General features: G+C 35.2%; 1 protein-coding gene and 1 long non-coding RNA gene across 3 annotated transcripts; both read left to right on the forward strand.

Moving 5' to 3' along the window:
- The first annotated feature begins 1,170 nt into the window (after positions 1–1,170).
- Positions 1,171–26,021, forward strand: LOC124456036. Of its 2 annotated transcripts, none has more exons than XM_047006581.1 (21): positions 1,171–1,595; positions 2,244–2,334; positions 2,646–2,743; positions 2,924–2,985; positions 3,902–3,914; positions 5,681–5,747; positions 5,881–5,912; positions 6,464–6,552; positions 7,207–7,308; positions 7,584–7,639; positions 7,920–7,984; positions 11,791–11,967; positions 12,561–12,640; positions 17,768–17,834; positions 18,623–18,672; positions 19,087–19,201; positions 22,096–22,248; positions 22,317–22,387; positions 23,204–23,279; positions 24,278–24,892; positions 25,639–26,021. In XM_047006581.1, exons 1-21 carry the CDS (start codon positions 1,499–1,501, stop codon positions 25,950–25,952), a joined length of 2,490 nt encoding a protein of 829 aa, XP_046862537.1. In that variant the 5' UTR covers positions 1,171–1,498; the 3' UTR covers positions 25,953–26,021. The 2 variants fall into 2 exon arrangements, with proteins under 2 accessions (XP_046862537.1, XP_046862538.1); XM_047006582.1 differs by having other exon boundaries at positions 1,172–1,595; positions 7,932–7,984.
- On the forward strand, positions 12,924–16,845 carry LOC124456037. Its single transcript, XR_006952080.1, has 3 exons — positions 12,924–13,023; positions 13,108–13,525; positions 16,684–16,845. It is a non-coding gene; the product is annotated as an uncharacterized LOC124456037 (long non-coding RNA).
- Positions 26,022–26,477: the final 456 nt, after the last annotated feature.

The following is a 26,477-nucleotide window of genomic DNA, read 5'->3' on the forward strand; positions in this document are numbered from 1 at the left end:
CTTTTAGTGCTTTGCAAAACTTTCAAATCTTTAGTTGAAAAAATAACAAAAATATCAAAAATAAGCGGATTAATATTTTGTTAAGAAACACTTTGAAGGAGAACTCTAAGTTTTCTCTGAATGAAGTTATGGAAATCTAGGATGACATGCAACTTGGTAAACCCATTTACCCTCATGAATTTCATCAAACTTAGCAATGCATACTTCGCTCATAAAAAGAAATATCTCTTTGAAGACCTTAATTGATTGGTATGGTCTTCTTCTCATCGGGAAACAATTTTGGAAAAGTCATTGTTGCAAGACGCAATATCTTCAAATCACTTCAAGGACCATCAGAAATATTGCTATCAAGGATTGCAAGATCTTCTCCGGCCTGTAGAGCATGTACAACTCCTCGTTCTCCAAGATAAGTCTTTTGCTTTTGTATGCAAACACACTGGCAAACAATGAATATTATATTTACTAATTAAGAATACTTTCATGTGTAAAAAGGGAAGATGTTTTAATAAAGGTATATAAACTCCTAGCGTTAGAACAATGTGCAACTGGCTATTAAGAGATCGTAAGATAAAGTGAGTGACCTTGCAATATTTCACAAATTTTTAAAGCTTGTAAGACCCCTGGTATTACATTATTTTGATCAGAAGCTATAAATAATTTCAACCAGCTTCATGACTGTTTTGTAACATGAAAAACACGGAGTCGGATTTGTGAAAAACATGGGATTGACCGAGTCAGCAATTTCACACGTGCTTTTACAACTTTCAAGACAAAGCTTCCTATCACGGTGAAATATATGTGCAATACCTATGATTTATTAAGCCGAAAAAAAATCAAACCCTGGCACTTGTCTCAGTTCTTGTTCGGAAGGTATTTTGGAAAGGTAGAAATTGTGTACTGCACATGCATGCACATTTGTTCATTGCTATTGTGTTGCTTGGGGGCATGAATTTTTATCTCTTTTACATTGTCAAGGTATTTTCATTCAGGGTTCTATAAATAATTTGTCGCGTTAATTATAAAAGATTTTGTCATCAATGTCACCATATCCGTCTTTATTTTTTGTTATTTAATTGCATTGCCAAATTATATGGCAAAACTGCCTGCACTTTTATCAGAAGATATTGACATCCATAAGAAATTTTTTTCAAGTTCAATGCAATTAAGTCATCAACAGATTGTGACATTTATCACTACACAATTTACATAATTTACAGCGGTGTGATGTTTACATTTGAGCAAGACAATTGTATTGTCGGGTTGACAGTAGGAAGACGACCAGAGGTTATCTCAAATGAAAGCAATTTTGATCATTATTATTTGAATTTTATTGATGCTGGAGAATGGTAATTGCGTCTACAGCCGTATGGAGTCAACCTCTTGACGTCTTTACGCCAAGTATCAAGACGTTTTGTTTTTATTGCATTGTATCTGATAGTGACGAAGCTGTTATCCTCAATGAAAAATATATATTCACTCAAGCTTAACTGCAACTATAATGGGACACAATAACAGCAAGCTCTCTTCGAAATCCCGATATGATCAGGTCGAAAAATCATCGCTTCTTGTCAAAGAAAACGAAGCAGTCGTTAAATGTAAGTTTTGTATTTACGATGCCTGTTTTAAGAAGCTAGTCACTTTTACCTAACCTTCAAATTTCAATGAATACTTTGTATTGTATTGGTGTTTTGGTTCAGCTTTTAAATGATGTTTATTGCACACAAAAAATCTGGGAGATTAACGTTGTGTGATATTGGCGTTAGACGTACGTACTACATTGAGAACGACAGAATATCGAGAAGGCTTTGATATAAATGGACTTATTGTAGAATTTGTCCCAGTAGGTAGAAAGGAAATAATTCATCCTATGGTAGATAAATTTCATTTGTAGGTACATACGAACTTATGAATGTTGATTATGTATGTTATAATTGCATCCTACCTTCCTTATTGAATTTTTAAGTCCCTGGTTCAATTAGACTAGTAATGTAATACCTTTCGCGTCTTTCTTGCTGGCAAAATGTGAAAGCTTGATTTGAAGCAAATTTGACGTTTCATTGTTTATAAGAAATGGCAATTTGACTAGCATGTTTTCTTGTGGTTGTTTGGATAATTTGCAGTTTTTTTATTAAAATTGGATTATAAATTTAATTTCTTTTAAAAATGATGTTACCATCATGTTGGTCATTGTTGCTTGTCACAACATCTGACACATTTTTTGTTTTGATTCACTTTTGATGTAGTAAGTCGCACAGAGATCAACTCATTGAAACATCTGTATCACAGACTGGCGGCACTTTCACCAGAAGATGAATACATTGACAAGAAAACATTGTTAGTTGACCTAATTTGTACTCATTGTTCATCCCCAACAATAATTTTTTATGCATTTTCTTAAAGGGTAATCTTTTTGTGAAGCAAACGAATAATGAATAAAATGCTATTTAAATGACATTTTATGCATGGACTAGAATTAATTTTCTTTTGTAGAATAATTAAACATATCATTGCAATATGAGAAGATTATCTCATCAATTAAAATACTTTTAAAAAATGTTTTAAAAGAAAATCTCTCTTTGTGATTTCCATTTGGATTGTTGAACAACTTTTTTCCTCAAAATTCATTTCTATTCCCTTTTATTTAGCTTGCATTATTTTCCTTTGGAGGGCATTTTGGCTGAAAGGTTGTTTAGTATCTTTGACAAAGATGGAAACAATGTCATTAATTATGAAGAATTTCTTGGTAAAGATACATGTCATTCAAATATTACATGAAACAAATGCTAGAAATAAATAACCTCAACATATGTAGTACTAGATATATATCTTCGAGTCGATCATTAGAATGGATTGCTGATAGAATTGATTATTGCATGACCTGCATGTTGCTTGATTGATAGTTTTTCTTATTGTGTTTTTTAAGGTGGACTGACATTATGTCTTGCAGGCTCAATTGATGATAAATTTCAACTTGTTTTTGATTTGGTGAGAATTAATTATTGTTTGTCTATATCATTTACATCATAACATGCAGATATTTTGATTTTAGATTGAGTTGATTGATTAGATAAATATGTTAACAATATAGGGGAGAGAGAATGGAGTAGAATTTATTCAGTGGCGAATGTAGGATACGTCAATATGAATTGCTGCATCGTATTTTGGCATTTATTTACCTTTCTAAACACCTTAGAGGCAAATCCATTCTTGACTTGCAACCCACGTTGGCTGTTGCCAACAATAACACTGATAAAATATTCTTTTGTATCACACCACCAACATGGCTGAATTGCAAGTCAAGAATTGGTAAAATTATATTCTTTAGAAATTTGAAACTATAGTGTTGCTCTGAAAGTACTTTGAATTCAGCATTCAGCATATAATTTATTTTGACGAACCCTAGATTGCCACTGAATTTATTTGTGAGAATAAGGATTTATTCAAGATCCATGTTATACTGGGACTATACTATTGAGGGATGCCGCAAGATTAATAATTGGTGGGAGGGTTCTCATTTTTGTAAATTAATGAATTTAATCATATTCTTTAATCTGTAATTTAAATAGATTTCACTGCATATATGAATATTAGCACCCATGCGCAATTAGCGATGCTGCCAGCATCTCTTACTTATATCCATAATGTACTTTAATGCTGTAAAATTGTCTTTATGCATCTCTAACCTACAAAGTACATGCAATATATCATTTTCAATCAAGCACTTGCATTGCTATGGATTGTTTATTGTTAGATCTCAATTTAGCATTCTTTCAAAGCATGCTAACATATATGGTTGCCATGTTGTGCCACGTTGTGACCTCAAAGATAGCTACCATCAAAATTGATTTAATGATGATATCAATGATATATTTTTCTTTTTGTATATTCATTCATGATGCAGTATAACATTGATGGTTAGTAGCAATTTATGATTAACTTCTTATGACTTATTCAGCCCGATCATTTACTCATACAATGCAAATTCTCCATTAAAATTATTATTCATTTCTTTTGAAAATTAATTCCATTCGTAGTTTTTGCAATAACTAAACACAAAAATATTTGCATTGTAGGAGTAAAAAACGGGCGATGATTGATCTAGCTATTTAGTTGTTGTAAGTAAGGATGTTGTATCGGGATCATGTCCGTGCAATAACCAGTGTAATGAGTGTGCTCGACACTCCTGCCAACACAAAAATTTCTCAGCTATTATGAGATCATAATTTTGCAGCAGTTTAAGAGAATACTGGCTAAGAGCGATCATTACACAAGAGTGGGTGTTTGAGAAAAAAACAAAATAATTTTCCACAGTTTAGTAGAGTATGAATTTGAGAAGTTGAAAAACATTTGCCTTTGATAACGGCGTCGTATTATTTGGAAATGTGAATTGAAAATGTCAATTGAACTGTGTTTGAAGGTTGCAGATGATACATGAAAACCATTACGTTGAGCGCTTATCATTTCATCATTTGCTTGTTAATTTTTTGCTCGCTTTTTGTACGGCATCAATATTTTTTTGCATGCTTGATGTTCTCTGATCTTCTTTGATTAAGGTTTCCACTTGTATCTTTGGCAGTTTTGCGCAGTACTTGTATAATGTAGCTCGGGGATGTACATAGCACGTCATGATATTTTTCACGAAATCTTTCTAGCTCAATCATCACGTTGTCGTTATGACGATAGTATTACGTCACTAAAAAAACTCTGCTTTGTAGTGTACTGCAGCCTTACTATTTTCCAAATAATTGATAACGATAAATAAGCTACAGCAAGGCTCAAACCTTCGTACCATGAAATTAAAATTGAGTTTTAACGTGTCATTTGTCATTTTGCTGTATGTTTGCACAAGCCATTCAAAATGTGGTTTCTACAGTTACAAACCGGTTTTCTGTTTTTCGTGGTTGGAATTTTTCTTTGTTTTTAGTGTTCATTTGAACTTAGATTGCCAAATTACCCATTAACTTGCACAAATTTATAAATAATTTGGCAAATTTTTACTCCACTAAGCATTTGAAAATTTTGTGCTCTTTGTATACACCCTGTAGATTTAAGATAACGCTGAATAGGTAACATAAGGTCTGTTTCAAACGTCGAACTTTACATGCGCCGAACCATTATAATGACAAAAGAAAATAAGATAAGCTTCTTCTTTATATTTTGTTTGAAACGGGTCTACATAAGTGAACATGCAGTCTGACAAATGACTCTCTACAAATCCACAATTCATGTCAATCGTTCGAAATTCCTCCACAACTTCACACACTTCACAATTACCGTTCATTGCAACTGTTATGTTTATTTAGTCGGATACAAACAGTTGCTTTTGTGTACGGTAAACTATACTAAATCCACTGTGATTACTATGCACAAGGTGAATGAAAAAGAACTTTTGACATTTACGTTCGTGATAATTTTAATGCCCATACGAGTTAATAATGTATATCACACGTGCATATATTACATATCTTTGTTCAACAAGAAAGGTTTTCTGCATGGGAATTTAATTCAACTTCTCTAATACCGCAGTTGCCTCAATTTCTATTGCTCTAGTCAATCGAATTAATATCTAATTTACCTCACTAGAATTCACCTATTCAAATTCAAATGTCGTATTAGAAGTAACGGTCCTCAAAAAAATGAATTCTCGGAGTTGCTTGATTTGCTTCTTTACCTTTTGCAGATGGCGATGGAATTTCAGGAGATGAGCTTGCGACAGTGTTAAAATCAACATTGCTTGCGGCGAAAGCGTGAGTACTTTTGTGAAATGTGACGACGCAGAGTTTCACCTCTTTACATTTATACTTGATTTACATTTAAGTGTTTGACAACGGGGCTAGTTTTTTGTCATAACATGGTCGTTTTCATTATTTGTTTTTTTAGCATTGTTGGTCCCTCGCAAAACAATGCAACTGGTATGTATGTTTCTGCATTTGTGTTCTGACTATGATCTATTAAGGTCATTCTTATGAGGTACGGTGTAATGGGTGGCTTTCAAAAAATGTGTGTGTTTTCTATACGTAGTTTAATGTATTTGTAATCAAACACGTCCCCAACACTCAGTTATGAATGAAAACTATTTAATGTTGAGTACTCAAACTTACTTATGCCTAATGTCTTGAATTTGTTTGCAGTGTATAGGCAGTGTATATGGCGTACATAGTTTTGCTGATAACAAGGAACTGTTATTTGTCATGGTGCATTTGGATCATTGAACTAAAATACATGGAACCCTACCTAAAGCAAATAATTGAGCCAAATCTTACACCCAGACACGCGAGATTACACCCAGGCACGCGTGTTTAGTGTAATCTCGCGGTGTCTGGGTGTAAAATTTGGCTTCAAAAAATTATTAGGCTTTTCTATGACAGAATTGCACAAGCCTGTGCAAACACAGTAAACATCTTTTATTCCTTAAATATGAATTAACATGTCAATTTAATTTCGTTACAAACTATGTTTTCAGGCATTGATAGTCACATGCGTTCAAGGGATATCGATGAACATGTTAAAAACGTCGTTCGTGATGCATTTGAACAATGTGATCTTAGTCAGGTGAGAATTTAAGTTTAATCTGTAGTCACTTCCATCTATACTTGCTACTTTGGATGTTCATGTAGTGTGTCGAAAGGCTTGAGTAACGTGGTAATAAGTTACATTACAGAAGGAGTGACATGCCGCAATTTGAATTTACGTGATTTTAAAGAGAAAAGTAAATTCCCCTTGATTTTTCAATAAAAGAACTTTCATACTATAGCTACCGGGGATGTTGCCTACACGTACGTCATAAACTCGTACTTGTCATGTCCGTTTTGCAATATTGAAGAAAAGTTTGCCCCCACATACGTCACGTTTGTTTGAAGTGTCCGATAAATTAAAGTACTTTATTCAAGCTCAGAGGAACCGTTTCCATGTCTGTTTTGATATTATTTTTTATCAAATTTTTATCACTTTGAGCTTCACAACACAAAATATACGAAATAAGAAAGATATACGAAAGATACAGTACCAAAAGCAAATAAATTATGAATAAAGCAGTATAATTTATGCGATGGCTCAAAAGAATGTGACGTATCTTTTCTTTAATGTTGCACAGATCGATCGCAAAAGTATGGGACTACGACGTAAACTACCGGAGATGTATAATGTTAACAAATACTCTTTAATGACAAAAATTTTTGTATTTTGTCGTCTTAATTTTTATTGTAGACTGGAATGCTTTCTCCCGAAGAGTTCAGAAACTGGGCCGAACGTCATTCGTATATTTTGGACATCATTTTTGGTCACTACAGTTTTGCTGATAAACAAAAAGTATGATCTTTAACGTGTTTACTCATAGGACAGCGACTTTTTATTTCATGTTCAATTAACTGAAACATCACACGATTTTTGAGAGGGCTTTTTCAATAAATAAATTGAGAAATATTGCAATTTCATGTCAGATGTAGACTAAGAACTATAAGAAATTTAGTGAAAAAACTTCTTTTCATTGATCGCTCACGGTACATTAAATAAACAAATTTTTACAAAGGTTTCATTCTTTATTGCTCTTACTATGTAATGTGAGCTATTGTTTTATATTACAGTTGTCCGAAAACATTACAGCTGCTGCATTTAACGCTGTCAAAATCAATTCTATAAAGTGAGTGGGAAGCTCTAAGATAGAGGATAAAAAATTACTCTCATTAAAAAATATGATTGAGCGTGTCGTGAGATATATTGTATGCCAAAACTATTCTGAAATGCTCTTTTATTTTTTGTATGTAACTTTTGCAAAGACTTTATCTCAACTCTTCTTATAATGACGCAGAGTTATGAAAATTGTTAGTGCTTTCACTAGTTAAGGCTTCTGTCCATTACGTCCCTGTCAGCTTTGTTTCCTCTACCGTTGTACAAAGTAGACATTACATAAATTTGATCAGATTATTATTTAGGTGTCATTCTCAAACTTGGATGGAAACAAATGTTGCAGAAAATTGTGAAACAGGTTAGTTTTTTAAATCTGTTGTGTTGTGAAGAAAACAAGATGGGAAAAGTGATTTGTAATTACCTATGGGCTCTGGTTTGCGTCTTAACGTATTGCAAAGCCAACATGAATATCAAAATCATGTGCAATGTCATAAATTGATCTTACCATGCAGAATTTGTAAGTCCTGCACACTGATAATTTAAAAGCTATGTCTAAATTTTATGTAAACGCAAAATTTCCCGTCTGAATGTTATACTCATGATGTTTTACATTGGAGTGTTTTCTCTGTCATTTACAAAAAATATTAAGTTCTACCAATTATCGATGCAATTTTGTGTTTCTCTCTTTTCCCTCTGGTTAATAAAATTTTATGTCAACGCTAAGTTAAAGTAGGTCCTGTAAAACAAACATTAGTTTTTTATTATCTTGCAATAAAAATTAGGATCTCAAATGGTGCGAGTGTATTAGTTACACCTTTAAACGACTTTAAGTGATCTTTCATTGAAGTTGGAGAATATCGATATTTAAGTATTTTTGGCGTGATTGATTGCATGACAGATTAATTTGAAAATTAGCTAAATCCGTTTAACTTCTTTTATTGCTGCATGATCGAAATATAGCAGTGTATGTTAAATTAGGTTTTTGATTATTCGAAAATCTTAATAACATTGATGTTTTTCTTGGGAAACGCGGGGAAACGGCCTTCTCTCCCTATTTTGATAAAGAGAACTGCAATATAAAGAATGAAAGGTGGAGGAACGTATCATATGGATGTTAATCCTACAACATAATTTGTTTGAATTTCTTGTTGTATATTTACTTCATACTCTGTTTCTAATGAAGATTTTCTTATTTAAGGTGATTCTATTTAAAGCTAACTCGAAAAGGTCATAATATTTTAATTATTTACAAATAAATCACCAAAATTATATATTCAAGGCACGTCTATTAGACTTTATAAAGCGCCCCCCTCCCCCCCCCTCACTCCTAAAATTTACTGAAAACTGCAAATCCAAGACCTAAAAACATTTAGATCATATACAGTTCCATTTTTTCTTGCTTGGTATAATTTTAAAAGACAGTAACAGTGACGTAACCAGCCCCCTAGTTTGTTCATAAAATAAAATGACGCGCATGACATAAGAATGATACGCGAGTAATATAACAAAAAGATAACATATAATTGTTGTCTATACAGTTATAGATACACGGGTATGACGTCAATTCTGAGAAAAACAAAAATATGGCCACGAGCCGAAATTCACAAATCAAACTGTCAAACAGTTTGTTTTCTTTGTCCCTCAACACTTGGAAATTTCAAAAGTCTTGATTTAGCAAGTATTACGCTTAATTGATCTATAAGATTCAAGAAATGCTACTGGCTAGCTTAGTCACGCGATAAAATGTGGTTGGCTAACAGAATATTAAACATGGTAGCCGACGACTGAGATTGCTCAAGATTTAGCGAAAGGTCTTTTGCTTCGAAGTTAGCAAACCAGGTTTTTTATTTTCTTTTTCAAATACATTATCTGCCTCAACTAGGTCTTTGTCAATATCTTTATTTTCCCATTCAGGAAGGTATTGCAATAAATTTTAAAATACATCCGCCATTTGTTTGTTTTTATAAACATGAAATTTTCTGTGACGTCAATTCCGTGCGTATGTCCTCTTATAGATCATAGCTCTCGACAATTGAAATTGCTCAAATTTTTATGGTTATTATATAAAAAATGATACGTGAGTGATACGAGAACAATACGCGTATGATACTGATACGAGAGCGATATGCGTATGATACTGATACGAGAGCGATACGCGTATGATACTGATACGAGAGCGATACACGTATGATACTGATACGAGAGCGATATGCGTATGATACGAGAACGATACGTGTATAATACGAGAAGGATACGTGTATGATACAAGAGCGATACGCGTATGATACGAGAGCGATATGCGTATGATACGAGAACGATACGTGTATGATACGAGAACGATACGTGTATTATACGAGAACGATACGTGTATGATACGAGAGCGATACGTGTGTGATACGAGAACGATACGTGTATGATACGAGAGCGATAACCCTTATGATACGGGAGCGATACACGTATGATACAAGAGTGATACGCGTATGATACGAGAGTGAATCGGGTACGTACGAGAACGATACGCGTATGATACGAGAACGATACGCGTATGATACGAGAGCGATACGCGTACGATACGAGAACGGTACGCGTATACGAGAGCGATAAGCGTATGATACGAGAGCGATACGCGTATGATACGAGAACGGTACGCGTATGATACGAGAGTGATACGCGTACGATACGAGAACGATACGTGTATGATACGAGAGCGATAACCCTTATGATACGGGAGCGATACACGTATGATACGAGAGTGATACGCGTATGATACGAGAGCGATGCGGATACGTACGAGAACGATACGCGTATGATACGAGAACGATACGCGTATGATACGAGAGCGATACGCGTACGATACGAGAACGGTACGCGTATACGAGAGCGATAAGCGTATGATACGAGAACGATACGCGTATGATACGAGAGTAATACGCGTACGATACGAGAACGGTACGCGTATACGAGAGCGATAAGCGTATGATACGAGAACGATACGTGTATGATACGAGAACGATTCGTGTATGATACGAGAGCGATACTTGTATGATACGAGAGTGATACGCGTATGATACGGGAGTGATACGCGTATGATACGAGTGCGATAAGCGTATGATACGAGAGCGATACGCGTATGATACGAGAACGATACGTGTATGATACGAGAGCGATACGCGTATGATACGAGAACGATACGTGTATGATACGAGAGCGATACGCGTATGATACGAGAACGATACGTGTATGATACGAGAGCGATACGCGTACGATACGAGAACGGTACGCGTATGATACGAGAGTGATACGCGTACGATACGCGTATGATACGAGAGCGATACGCGTACGATACGAGAACAGTACGCGTATGATACGAGAGCGATACGCGAATGATACGAGAGCGATACGCGTATGATACGAGAGCGATGCTCGTACGATACGAGAGCGATACGCGTACGATACGAGAGCGATACGCGTACGATACATGAACGGTACGCGTAGGATACGAGGGCGATACGCGTATGATACGAGAGTGATACGCGTATGATACGAGAGCGATGCGGATACGTACGAGAACGATACGCGTATGATACGAGAACGATACGCGTATGATACGAGAGCGATACGCGTACGATACATGAACGGTACGCGTAGGATACGAGGGCGATACGCGTATGATATGAGAGCGATACGCGTATGAGACGAGAGTGATACGCGTATGATACAAGAACGATACGCGTATGATACGAGGGCGATACGTATATGATACAAGAGCGATACGCGTATGATACGAGAACGATACGCGTATGATACGAGAACGGTACCTATATGATACGAGAGCGATACGCGTATGATACGGGAACGATACCTATATGATACGAGAGCGATACGCGTATGATACGAGAACGATACGTATATGATACAATTTCTAAAGAAATGAATTATGTTGATGATGAAAAGTTTACATAGCGTGGAACAAATTTTGCGCGCTGGCTACGCGAGTGGACAATTATACTACTTTATAAATTCCCATGTGTACAAGCTGTGGTTTACATTACACCTTCCGATTGGACGATTTGTGATTACAGCATTACTCTACAGATCTGTTTAAAGAAGTTGTAACTTTCTTTGATGCCGAAGAATTGATCACCTTTCAATAATTTTTTATAGATTATTGCTGCGGGTATTCCGAAGCATCTTTCGTATGGAGCCCTGTTTTTCCAGTTACGTTGAAGAAACCAAAAGCTCGTAGCGAACATACGGCATGTGTCTTTGATGGAGCGCTTTATGTTTTGGGTGGTAGAGGATCTTACGCTGCATTTAAAGATTTTTGGAAATATGATCTAGGTAATTTATCAATTTATACAAGTGGCGTAGCCATCCCGCAAGTTTGGTTGTGCAGCGTGCTATATTTACGTCAATTTCAGATCATTAGTGCTGATTTCAGATTAACTCTCTCTCTCTGTCATACGATAACTTTTCATCATAAATTCCCGTAACTTCTTTCATGCTCGACTCTCTTAAAGCTCCATGCACTGTGCTTTGGATGTCTCCTTCACATCTTCGACTTCAATGTTCTACAGCTAGGATTTTATTTATTTATTTATTTATTATTTTATTTATTAAAAAGTATAAAACAATTGAAAATATCCAGGAAAATACCATTTTATCTTGAAAATGCGTTCACGTCTAAGTATGTGGCTTGTTTTGTTCATCTAAAAGTAAAGGCAATTAGAAAATCTCGAAAACCAGACGAGCGGTTTATAAAAGCGTCAGCTTTAACCGCTCGCGCTTGGTTCAAAATTTAATTTGATTACACGAGGTAGAAGTGTGAACTATGTTGTGCGTTGTGTCAAAATTTTAGATATGCATGGTTTTGCTGCATCGATTTTATTTTAGTTTTTTTTTCTTTCTATATTTTTTGTTTATCATTTTGACAGCTCTCAACCATTGGTCAGAGTGTTACAATAAAAGTGAAAGATTTTTGCACATTTTTGGACACACTGCCGTTGTGCATCTGGTAAGATCATACAAATTCATACTGTGGCAGATTAGTACGAACATTTGTTGCAATCGTAGCTTAAGACTTTTTGCATGAACAAAGATTGCTTTATGAAGTTCGTCTATATTAAAATCCATGTTTTGTCATTTAACTTTCATAACATGCTTTGCTACGTACAACGTGTAAGACATTGTGAAACGGGCCAAGAATTGTCAATGTTTGGATAGGTATATGTGATTTTAACGCCATTTCCGCCAAATATTACAGCTGAAATTATAAAATTAAACGAGACTTACCTGGAAGTCGAAGTTTGATTGGAATTCTATCTTGGTCATCCGTCCGGAACGAAGGAGATGCGTATGCGCATATTTCTATTTTCACACAATATTGCAAAAATTCAGGTGTTTATTTTCAATTGGTTTTGAATAGAATGTTGCAAATGTTCTTGCTCTTGACCAACCTGCTGCTGACATTATCTCTTTTAGAGAAAGGCCTTTGGCTTTACAGTTTGATGTTGATGCTGCTCGACTGCTATGTGCTGTGTATTTTTAAGTATTAATCCCTACAGATTTGAGGACCATTTTAACCCAACGAGCAATTGTCTCATTAGAAACTTGTTTAAAGGGTCTGATAAACTAAGGAGTATTTATGAGTGTAAAGACCTGTGCTGCAAAGTTCTCTGTAGATATACTTTCAAGGTCTTCACAACACATATGCTTTCGTCCTCGGGGAATTCAAACAAATCAATTGGCTCCAAGTGTTTGCCTGGTTTGGTTGTCTTGAGCTTTTCACTAATGGTTATTATGTATCTGTCTGGTAATTCTTGTATCTCACGAACATTCATCTTGTGAATTGTTTGTCCTCTCTGTCCAGTCGTCAAGCATAAAAACATCGTCAATTTTGGTGTGAGTTCCTTAATTGTTATTTTGTCAACTGGTTTTAAGTTTTTAGGTAATTTAATACCACATGAACGTCCATATTTCTGAATATTTTGGTAACGCTGGCCTTATCTCAAATACTCCCTTCATGTATCGTGTGACGAGGGGGTGTTCTCCAAACTTTATACCATTTCCTAACGTAAGAATACTTGGCAACGCCGATCGTGCCGTGTTGATTGCACTGTATCCATTCCCCTTTTTGTACAGCGTAACTAAAAACTCGATTGCATTCTGCAATCCAAGATTGAATACATCCAATTTCTTTTCTCTACAATAGCTCTCCCATTTATTTAAATATGTTTGTATTGTTTTGAAGTGCTTGGTCTCCATGATGCCGTAATGACGTGTTTGGCATTTTCGGATAGGTCATACCTATCTAAGTTTTCCCAGATAAGATGCAAATAATGAGCTGAATTTTCACCCAAATGGGATAAATGTCTTGTTGAATACTTGGTAGGCGTTGGAGCTTTTTGCTGGCTTTGATATAAATTGGCTCCTTTGTCATCATTTGGAGGGCTTTCGCATACCAGAACTGTGTTCGCCAGTTGGGTAGAACACATATTCCCAGAGCTCCTTCCCTTTGAATCTTTGACAACATAGCAGCTATGACACTAAATGGTGGAAAAGCGTAGAATCTTATGTCTTCCCATGATAAGGAAAATGCGTCAATTGCACAAGCGTTAGGGTCTGGGCGGTATGCCGCATATTTGGGAAATTGCTTGTTTACCCAACTGGCAAATAAATCTATCTCTGGGGCAAATTCTAGCTTTGCTAGGGCCTTCAAGAGCACTGCTTTATTTAGTATCCATTGAGATTGCCTCTCTTGTCGCCTTGATTCGAAATCAGCTACAATATTTTGCTTGCCCGGTATGTGAGCAAGGCTAATCCTGATGTTTTTTATTTATACACAACTCCCAAATGTTTCGTGCCATAGTATCACATATGTCTGAATGGCTTGTACCCATATGATTTATTATGTTTATTGCGGTTGTGTTGTCACACGGTATTCTAATGTGTGTGTTCACAATAGGGTTTGTAAAGGTTTGTAGACCTAGGTAGACTGCTAACATATCTAAGTAGTTAATGTGGTTTATAGCCTCTGATGTAGTTCACGCCCAACCTGTGGATGCTCCTTTATACTCTGCCCCCCACCCTGAAAGGGAAGCATCAGTGGTAATTGTATATTGGGGTTTCTCCCTTGACAATTTCGAAAATGAATTTTCAGCATTAGAGACCCACCATTATAATTCTGTTCGTGCACCCTGTGATAGTTGCATAGTAGTGTCAAAATCTTCTTTTGCATCTTTCAAGGCTTAAGTTTTATCGTTTTCTAGTTCTCTATAGTGTAAGGGCCCATACAATGCCCCTGGGAAGCTTGCTACTATTTTTCCAATTACTCTGGCAACCTCTCTTATTAATTGTGGTTTAGTTGCATCTAGTAACGCTTTACAAACCTTCCTCAAGTCAGTGGCCTTTTCTGCAGTTAGCCTTATGGTCATTGTCATCGAGTTAATAAGAAACCCCAGGGTAATGATTTCCTGTGAGGGAACTAGACAGAATTTGATTGGATGTATGATAAATCCTAGCTTCTCGAACATGATAAACGTATCCATAATGTTAAGGACATATTTCTGGTTTAAGGACAAATGTTTGCCCCTGAAGATAGCAGTCATCAGTGTGTGCTAACGAAATGTGTCTACTTGAGTGCAAATTTGCTAAAACCGGTTTCAAAACTTTAGTGAATATCCTAGGTGCACATAAAAGCCCATTTGGCAAGCATATAAATTGATAAATTTCTTCTCGCCATGAAAATCGTAAAAATCTTTGATTCGATACCTTTATCGGTATAGAGTAGTACGCATCTTTTAAGTCTAGTGATGTCATAAAGCAATTTTTTGTAACTAGGTTGGTGACATTGTGAATAGAGTCCATCTTAAAATGATGATAGACCACAGACTCCTTAATAGCTTTTAAATTCAGAATTAGTCGGTGTGACCCATCTAATTTAGGTCGTAAAAATATACTCGTAATTTGCTGTCTGCTTGGTCCTCGAGTGCACATATTGCTGCATATTCCTGTTTAATTGCAGGTTTGATCTGCTCTTTTCGCGCCAATGATATATTATTGTGTGCATGGGCCGTCAACGCTATGACATCAACTAAGTTGGAAAATACCTGAGAGTTTTCTCTGTTACTGCCTGTAACAACCAACGAGTGTGTTGTTTGTAAAATTGCCAACGTGGCTTTGAGTACTGTTTGTAGTATGTTGAACATTTGTAGATCTGCCTTCTTTTTCTTTGAATTTAACAGTTGCCATATTTCTAGGTTAATCTTCTTGCACCACATTCCTGGGCAATTTTCCGGAAGTGTGTATTTCTCTAGGATTACCTTTAGTTTTTCGGGGTTCATTTGTTTGCCCCATCGTTTTAGCACTATATCGGCCAACTTTTGTGTAATATTAGGGCATGTGCTCTCCTCGTCTGACAAAACTTTATCGAGGTCGTCTAAGAAGTCATGCTCTTGCGCGTGGGGTTCATTTCCCCGCGTTTTGTTATCTCACCGTCGGTATTCTTGCCAGCAGTGTCCACTAGTTTTGCTAACTCGTCTTCGCTATCGCCAGCAAAAATGCTTATGGCATCAGGAGACTTTTCGCGACATTGTCGCTTGCCTCTACTCCCCACAGAGGATGTTTCTGACTCTAGCTCTAGCTTGCTATCAGAGTCATTGTCATGCTCTGTTGATTGTCGTTTCCTACTGCCCGTTGGGCTTTCACCTTGTGAAGGCTTTTTAGCGAGTATATGTTCAAACAACTGGGCCATTTTGCCCATCGTAACTTCAATGTTGGCAATAGACTTATGAATGTCTGGCGTAGCCTCTTTAGCTCCGTGTCTTGGCTGTCTATTTGACGGTTCAGATGCCTCTGCGAGCTGAATGTCGGCTGAAATCCGATAAAGTTTTGTGATATATCAACCTAATTTCGGTCCTAGATAAAAAATAATATTACAATTTATGATACTTACTTTTCCGTTTTGCTTTTATTTCCCTTTATACACTCTATGTAAATGGATGTATTGGATTTAAAAGGATTTTCTACTCGATAAACTCACTCGTTGTAACTTTTCAGCAAACTGCTTGCACTGATCAGCAAATGCGCATGTGCATCTCATGGGACTTCTTCGTGACAGGGACTGATGACAAGATAGAATTGCTGTGATACCTCAGTAACGAGCATGTAAAAGCAAGATTATTTCTCCTTGATTCGAGCTATTGTTTTTTCAAATATTTTTACGTTGCACTCTTGCTGTTATAGAAGATGTAATTTCTATAAGACAGATTATATCTTAATCGAAATAAATGGTAAAATAATTATTTTGCATTTTGGATAAATAATACAAGACCCGTTTTTAATGACTTGCGGAAAAGTAGGTGCACATTACGTACTTAGGGGCTGCCTCAAGTTAAAAACTTGATGTGAAATTTGAGTGGATTGATGATTTCATAAGTGAAGTGAAATTTTGTTCGTTTGTTAACAAATAACAGACATTCAAAAAATAAGCAATTATTGGATGAGGTTGGGCATAATATCAAGAATTATTCAGACCGATGTCATTGTTATCTGTCGAAGCGAGTAACAGGCGCTGAGGCGGATAACATTGAACGAGGTCTGAATAATTCTTGTTATCACGCGTAACACGAATTCAATGATTGTTTTATTATTCACTGAAGTATTATCAAAACATATCTATGTGAAACATTTTTCAAACCTTCGCTAATTTGTTTTTGTCAGACGGTTTATTCAAGTTCGTCTCGTTTAAAATTAAATATGTTGTAAATGTGTTCAAAGCCAGCTTCGCTGCTTTTTTAGTGTTTTCCGCATCCTTTTCCTTTAAAAGTTTTCACATCGTTTGTAGAAACTGTGGCAAGCATCGCTGTTGTTTGATTTGTTTTCAAACCCGGCTTTTAATGGCGGCCATTATTGTTGAAACTATTATCTCTAGATATGACGTCATAACCTGCAGATATCGAGAATTATCTGCAGGTACTTGACCGATCACAGCCGAGAATGCTCACATAGTGAATAATAAAAGAGTTTAGAAACATCACACTTGCCGGAGTGCACAAAAACCTTTTTTGGCTATGGGAGATAAATGGCATCATTTTTAGTGAATGATGGAATTATTTTGTTTAAATATCGTCGTTTATTTTAGGGATGTATGTACGTGTACGGTGGTGAATTTGACACATCTGAGTCTTTTGTTTGGAAATATGACTTTGGTAAGTTAATATTTATATGATGTGGTTGATATTTATGTCGTTTCAACCAGGCAGCTGCGTTTTCATAAAAAATTGCCTTTATTTCATTACTGCAAAGTTTTATGTAGAATACATACAACAATTCTCCAGTCAAGCTCCAAAGATTGGAAAATGGAGTAAAAAAATACATAAAACAACGAATTGTATACCATCAAAACGAATGCATTGAAAGAATGAAATTATGAAACCAAAAACATTGTAACAAGTAATTTTTGCAAAATGCAAGCAATTATAATAAAAATTTCTCTATACGAACCGAAAAAATCACTTGGAAATTCACAATTACTGTACCAGATGGAGACGATTTACAACCTGTGCATGCTTACTTATCAGTCATGAGGACCTCCTGATTTCAATTTACCAGCATATTTGCAAAATAGTTTTTACCAGATCTCGTCGAATGAACTTAAACATTCTCCCATCTTCTGAATTGTACAACTATGTAAAGCAGCTCATCAGACCGAATCTAGTAAAAGAAATTGCCTGTTATAGCCCTACTGCCACCATGCAGTAATCAAGATAATACCAAAGGAACAACACAAGAATCAATGCAATCAGCGAAATTTGAAACCACCCATTTTTTTTAAACATGCAAAAATGAAAATAATATTAATTTTGTTTGCCGATTGTTACCTTTTGGTCAGTACATGTTGTTTCTGTATTGTATCATTCAAATATTTCACAGTAAATATTGAATCTGAAGTTCAGCCTTTAAATTTTATTTAGACATACATAATTTGTTTATTAAGGCTTGGACGAGTGGTTTAAAATTGCTGTGACACCATTGACAGAAAATATCGTGAGTATATGTTGTGATTTTTAGTTTTTTTGAAGCTTGTTACATATCCATCCATAAACTATTTAATGAATGATAAATCGTATTTTTTTTTTAAGTGAACACAAATAAATTCATCAGAATGAATAGCCCTGACATTTAATCCTTGGTTGTTATGTGTAATAAAAGATATCCCTCATTGATCACTTTTACGTCCATCAATCTTTGAAAACAGAAAAATAAAACCATTAATGAATTTTGTTGACCGCATACAAAAAACATTCCAAAAATGTGGACGCTCTCAGTCTAACCCCCACCTCTAGAACTGAATTTCCTCCTCTGAATTAATCTGTCATAAATTACGTTTTTTTTATTAAATAACAAACTGTCCCTTTAATGGCCAGAGGTTTTTGAATATGTATCTGATGTTGTTTTAAGATACCTAGAAATCGCCGATACCATTCAGCTGTAATCTTTCGTAACAGAATGTATATTTTTGGTGGATTGGTTGAAATTCATGGTTCTACGGATGAGTTTTGGTCGTTTGATTTAAGTATGTCTTTTTTATGTTTTTTTATAATCTTACACTTTTGCTATAGATAAGAAGCAAGCTACCCTGGCAATTTACCTTGATAGATAGAGTATTTATATAATTTCAATGATTTCTGAGAGACATTTTCTCTAAATTAGTGGAGCAAATCTATGCATATGTTATAACAGTTCATATGTTTACATTCTATTATTTAACAAAACTACATAATTACTTGTGTGAAATTGGCCTGGAGGGATGGAAGTCAAAACTTTAAAGTTGTTGTTAAGACTCGTCTCAATCGGATGTTAAAGAATTATATTTTCAATTATTATATTATGATGATGTCATCTCGATTGTGATTGGCTACTTACAAAATATTGAGAATTGTGTGTTGCATGGTGACGTAACTTTTAATGTGGCGTCTGACAACTCAAAAAGTATTGTGGCAGAATCTTATTCGAGATTTTCAAGCGTTTCACAAGAGGAATTTGGATCGAGTTTTTGAGAATAGCGATGTAAAAAAAACACAGAAAGAGCTGCACTGTCCGTCAGGATAGTTTTTAACGAGTATTTACGGTAAAAACACGAAAGCGAACCGTTAATAGTAGCTATTTTAGTCAAAGAGGGAAGACGTGTTGGGTTCTGTACAAGCTAGTTTAAGGATTTCCTCATTTATGATTGTAGAAAAAAACCGCCAACAATTATCTTCGCTTCGAGAGATAATATTGACAGCGGTCTGAATAATTCTTGATATCATACTCAACCGCCTTACCCAATAATTTTTAATTATTTGCAGAAATAATCTAGATGTCTGCGAACATTACTATATAATGATAAATATTTTTAAAAGTCAAATTGTTTCTATATTTTAAATATCAATTGTTTCATAGTATATACGACGAAAAGAATTGCAAAAAACTTAGTTTTCGAAACACAATTGTGCATCTTTTACTATTTTTAAGTCTGTGGTTCTACGGGACTACGGCAACAAATCTTTTGGGATTTACCATCTATACGACATACAACTTGGTCGAGGTGAAAACATCAATATAAATCTAACGAAGCATTCTTGATGTATTTAAGCATGTCATAAACTATGATGTTAAACAATTTTTGAATTTTGACGGTTTTCCATATTTGTCCTTAGTTATAATTTTTGAAGAATGCGGTATTTGATTTGTTCTTAATTAGAGTTATTTTGTTTGATTAATTTTGTCTATACCGATACAGAATGCCACGCGTACTTGACTTGGACACAATTTCTTACGCAGTGCTTGGTATGCCATTGAGTCTGATAATGCATAAATCTATGACGTAAAGCCTTCTCAATACTTGATACCTAACTCCCACGAAGTTTTATGTTTATGAGTGAGGCAAGCTGATATCTTGAATAGGAAGCAAACTGACTATATTTACGACTTACACCTGCTTTTTATGTATTATAAGCAGGTACAGAGTTGAAAGGTTTGGTTTTGAAATGTTTGATAGAATTGGTTATTTAAACTTTCTTTTAACTTATTTCTGATCGAGAGGTGATTTTTGCCAAATTTCAAGACATACTCCTTGCCTCACATTGACCCGGAAGCATGGAACTAAAATAGATGGAAGGCGACGTCATTCGAAATTTTAATGCCAGTAGAGCCCGGTCTTTTCACGCAATGCAAACACATGGCCATCAGAAGCGAGCAAAAAATAACTTGTACGAACTGTGAAGCTCCAAAAACGAAACACAAATCCTCTTTATGTCTTAATTTGCGAACAAAACTGTTCAAATTGGACTCAAAATCAAGTATACTCAATTTTTAAACAATTGCATGTTTGTAAAGGAAGCCTAAGCCAACCATTTTATATGTATCTAATAATTTTTTCCATTTCATAACTTCCAGTTACTTTAGCTTTATGAAAAACATACATGCATGCTTTAAGAAATACATACATGCAACCTTCTTTCGAACATCATTTTTTACAAGTCTCGCATAACGTGTAACTTCGCGCTAGTAGTACACGTAATTTGACCTCAAATTACGCTTTGGCTTCAAAAAATTATTAGGCTTATATATTACAGGTAGCCTTCCATCTAGTATAGTTCAATGCCCGGGAGTTAGACATCTATGCGAGTGAGTTCTAAATAATGACCTAGAACCCAATCTACTAGATAACTGACACCGCCGAAATTGTATAGTAAAGGCCCATTTCCACTTCATTCGCAATTCGCAAATCGCATGCGATCCTTTGTTTTCACTTCGCTTGCGAACGTTCGAAAATCGCATGCGAACCTGAGTGGGCAACCAATCAGAAAAAGACAACGACAAATCATAATGGCGGCGACAGGAAAGATAGAATGAACGCCAGAATTAGTTGAAGCCAGTTGAAGCCTTGATTGAAAATATTCGTTCAAACTAAGTTGTTTGGGATACTAGAAATGCAAATTACAACAACAAAAAAGTACATGACTCAACATGGTTATATATAGCAAATGAGTGTGGTCTGAAAGGAAAAGCATCGAGTATTAAAGCAAAATGGTGCGATTTGCGAATTGCGAATGAACTGGAAATGGGCCTTAATGAGCGAGGTAAGCCGCTATCTTGAAAGGTGGCAAAACTGACGATATTTACGACTAATATCTGCTTTTGCTGAGTTGATATAGACTTGCAAAATTGATAGTCTAGCTTTGATTCTTAAAATGTTTAACAGGATTGGTTTTTTAAACTTTGTTTTAACTTATTTTTCATTTTGATATTTGCTTTCGCCACCTTTCAAGATGGCGTCCTTGCCTCACCTTGACACGATAGTTCGACATCTAGAAGGCTGGGTTCTGAATCATTGGTTCTAATCATTGGTGCTTGTTGGTAAAAAGGATAAACTTACTCAACGATGAGCAGTGTAATCTAACTAACTTACGCGTCACTTTTTAGGAGAGGAAAAGTGGGATTTGGTTTATAAATCAGGCATTGCTGTTCCCGGAAAACGATATCAACATTCTGCAGTTGTTTACAACAAGGCAATGTGGATTGCTGGTGGACTTGACTTATTTTCTCCTCGCAACGACACGTGGAAATGGGATTTCGGTGGGTGATATTTAATTTGGGTTTAATTGAATCAAGCGACTGCTTTTACGATGCTCTCTTTTATTCAGAAAAGAAAATTTGGCTGAAAATTAAATGCAAAGGAGGGCCATTTCCAATCCGAGGTCATCACGCAATAAGGGTAAGATATGAACAAGTTAAAATCGTATTTTTTGTGCAAAATGGAAGCATTCTACATACATATGAAATGTTTGACTGTCGGCATTTGTTGTGGTGTTTGTACTAAACAAGCGCGGTCGAGTTATTTTGGATAGATATACATTGCGCATTATCATATTTATTACCCGTGTGTAAATATACTAAAATATATTTGAGAACAGATTAACGTTGTACATCTTTTAAATATACTTGGCTAGCTACGATTATAGCTAATTGCACGTTTTTTCACATTCTCTCTATATACCAATTGTAGGTTATTGTTTTATGAAATATATACCTCCGTTTTGATATTTTTGGCATAGCTTTTGACTATAAAACATTCGGAAAGCTTCTTTATTATTTACTTTTTTAAAAAAATGTGTTAATTGTGAAAGTTCAAAATTTTTGATGTATTTTGTCTGTATTTCAAGACACAAAGTTTTCAGTATTGAATATTTAGCTAAGCTGGCCTGTTTTTATTGATACACGAACATGCTTTTAGTTTTTGTTCTTCTATTTGTGCTTCAAAGACAGCGATGTATATTTATAAGCTTATGAAAGGTGTGGCGATCCGGTAGTTTGGTCGTGCTGTGTCGTTAAACATTATTCGGTGTTATACCTCTCTTTAACAACAATTGATTTCTAAAGAAATAAATGATACTGGCGTTCAGAATTTTTTACTGCACGACTAATTGGTTACGTTGTTGAAGCTGAGTAAAGTTTTTGTTAATCAACGTAACAATAACAAATTGCAGTATCGTTGAAAGAATTTGAGATATTAATGTTTGCAATTCTTTAGTGTGGCAAAAGCATGTTTGTTGTTGGCGGTACTTCGAATGGACAATATCATCAAAATTTTTGGAAACTGGATTTTAGTAAGTATTTAATCTAAAATTTTGCTGTTTGCCTTTAGAAAGAACTTTTTAAATGATTCTAAATGACAAATTTTAAACAAATCGCAATGTTTGAACCAATTGCACTAGCTGCAACTAAATGAAAATGTTTGTTGCGATCAATCCGTTTTTACAGAGCAGTTTGCTCCACCGGTTGATGTAACATATTAACAAAATTACCCGAAAAGTTCAAGTTTTTGTTGTGCATTAAGACGTCACTTGTTGTGTAGCTAAATTGAAAACTTTGAAAACCTCAACAGTCAACGACCAAACATGTCGATAATTCCGTCATTTTAAAGGTTTTTGTTATTATTTTTCTCAGTGGCATAGCCAGCCCGCAACGTTTTTCATGCTATGTAAATATTTTGATGTTCTCTCTGTGAAAACAATAAATTTCTAAGGAATTAAATAATGATAATGATGAACAAGTTAGATAGCATGAACAAATTTGCTGACTGGCTACGACACTTATTTTTGGTTCGGTAGCATTTTAATGGTTTTCATCAAGAAACAATCACTTTCAGTGTAATCAACAATTTTTTACTAGCTACTAACCATGACATGCCGACAGCGTGCATTTTTCACCTTTATGTTGACACATTTAAACATCAATACAATCGTCGTTCAAAAGTAAACAATTTACAAATGAGAGCGGAAAGTCACAAAGGTTTAATTTTTTGTTCAATTTTTATGTAATTCTGTCAGTTAGCGCTCTACTTTCCCTTTTTGTAATTGGAAGTGAAGTTATATTAATTTCGGAACTTTGAAGTATATCATATACTGTCATGGCGGTTTTCACGTCAAGGTCATACTCTATTTATTTTTTAAAATATGTCCATAAAAATCTTTGAAAAGTAACTTGCGTTTTACAAGCCCCGTGTTTATTTAACTATTTATATCTTTACTTAGGTACTGCAACATGCAATTGCTTATAATGATGTTGTTTACATGTCAGTTTATTACAGTTCTTATATTTCTAGTTTCACTCACGTGGTCATCCATCATTGGTAATGTTCACCCTCCTGCTCGCTCTTTTGCTGCCGTCGTAACCTTATCCGCATATTCTTTTCCTCTCCTACCAGTCGAAACGTCCACCACAATTTCATGCACGCAAAAACTTCCCACGTCAAAAATACTTAAAGATTCACGACCTCATAGTTCTCCAGCTTCTTACCCAGATAAAGAAGCTCAACTGTCGAATGAAAGAACTTCGTCATCTACAAATCTTGACTTTCTTCTTGAAGATGCTTCTCTTAGAGAGGAGATTATTGCCATTCGTTGCACGTCTTCAGCTGGTGTTTGTGAAAATATTGGCACCTTAACGAACAGCTGTGCTCTTGGTGATGGAGATCTGTCCGCAGAATTCGTAGAAGACACTTATTATGCAGACGAAAGGCAGCATATTTACACAGATAAAATGAATGACACTGCAAAGCATACAGAGAAACGCATAATTAATACATCTGAGCCAAGCCATAATTCAAAACTTTCCTCCGCAAAAGGACTTTGTATATTTGTTATTGGTGGAAAAAATGATCACAATCGTGAACTCACATCAAAAGGAATGGACATCTGGAGATGCGATGTTAATAAATGTAAGTTGATCACGTGCAAAGAAATTAGTATGAAAACTACTCACGTTTTTAGTACAAAGTTTTGTTGAAAGTTTGCTTGAAAGCCTGAATAATCTCTTAATTGTCCATCACAGCAGATTCAGGTCAAGCGTAAAACGTAAATGATTGTCACTTTAGATGTGGCCGTTGAAAAATGACGTTATTCAACGTTACTAACACAAACCAAAGTTGTCTACAATTATTACTCTGCTACGAAAATACGTTAAATCAGTCTACATATTGCTGGAAAATCTGTAAAATTTTTTATTCGACGAGTTTAAAAAAATATTTAATAAAGTTCTGCATTTTTATCAAAAGCCACATCGTTCTGTTTGACATGTAATGATGATACACATAGCAACGTATCGTTTTGTGCACAGAAACGTCATTTTTCAACAGTTACAACAAACGTGACAAACATTTCTGCTAAACGCTCAACCTGAATCAGTTGTAACTTGTTACGACTGCATGAAGCTACGAAACTGTAAATTTTTATCCAAAAGTCTCATTGATAATTCACTCGTGAATCGTAACTTTGCGCGGTGTATATCAATAAAGTAATTTTTAATTGTTCATTTCTATGTATTCTCCGTTCAGTTTGAAAGGTGATATATACGAGTTTTCATCATCGATGGCCATGATATCATAAATAATAAGCTTAATTGCGTTAAGCTCAGTTTGTTTTTCGATTATAAACTTATGTCGATTTATCGCTCATTTAATTGTAGATGGAAATCGGCCAAAAACCACTCCAAAATTTAAAGTGACGTCAAGCAAGCCAGACATTACGTCCAAAAGAAATATCTCAGTCAGCCCACTGGAAATCCGTTCAATGAACAGTCAAGAGCAATTGAGAGACTTTGTTGATCACATGATCCCAATACGTGAAAGCAGTTCGTTAGCGAATACTGCTTCAAGTCGGGGTGGCAAATCATTTCCATCAAACGTGGAAAAATCGCCAAAAGAATATTCAAGAACGCATTATGGTGATGTAGTTGTAACCGATTTATTGGGGATTAACTTTGTTGAAGATCTTAATTAAAGTTTTCTCTGTGTAATGTGTGTGAGGGTCGCGTAAAATAGTAAAAATACTAAGTATGTTATGACAAAACTTTGTTTGGTTTGTTCTTTAAGGGGCTGTTTACATGATCCCGGCTAACCGTGATTCAGTGAGGCGTGAGAGAATTTTGAGTCATTGAAAGGAGGCAAAATTTTTAGCGGAAAAATTAAAACTGTTCGTAAAGTGCCACAAGTTATTCCAATTTATTCCAATGGTAATACTAAAAATAGGCCAAATTAGTTGTTTTCATTCTAAATGCTTGCGTATTTATAAAATCAGAATATTTTGAAATTGCTGAAGAAGATTTATCTTATGATAAGTATTGAATCGTTCCCATTTGCCAAAATCATTTAAAGCTTCGCTGGATCCCGGCTACCCGGGACCATGTAAACAGCCCCTAACTTGAAATGAATATAGAACGTGGTCTGACACGAATCATCGGTTTTGTTGTTTTCTCCATTTTCTAAATTTGAATTCATATGTTAATGTAACAATGTTGATGAGTTA

This window comes from Xenia sp. Carnegie-2017, unplaced genomic scaffold, assembly GCF_021976095.1.
Source record: "Xenia sp. Carnegie-2017 unplaced genomic scaffold, XeniaSp_v1 HiC_scaffold_41, whole genome shotgun sequence".
Lineage (NCBI taxonomy): Eukaryota > Metazoa > Cnidaria > Anthozoa > Malacalcyonacea > Xeniidae > Xenia > Xenia sp. Carnegie-2017.

Coding starts and splice junctions, on each gene's coding strand:
- LOC124456036 (XM_047006581.1), top strand. CDS start 1,499: ATGGGACACAATAACAGCAAGCTCTCTTCGAAATCCCGATATGATCAG. Junction 7,985..11,790: donor TGCAGAAAATTGTGAAACAG/GTTAGTTTTTTA, acceptor AATTTTTTATAG/ATTATTGCTGCGGGTATTCC. Junction 22,249..22,316: donor CACGTGGAAATGGGATTTCG/GTGGGTGATATT, acceptor TCTTTTATTCAG/AAAAGAAAATTTGGCTGAAA.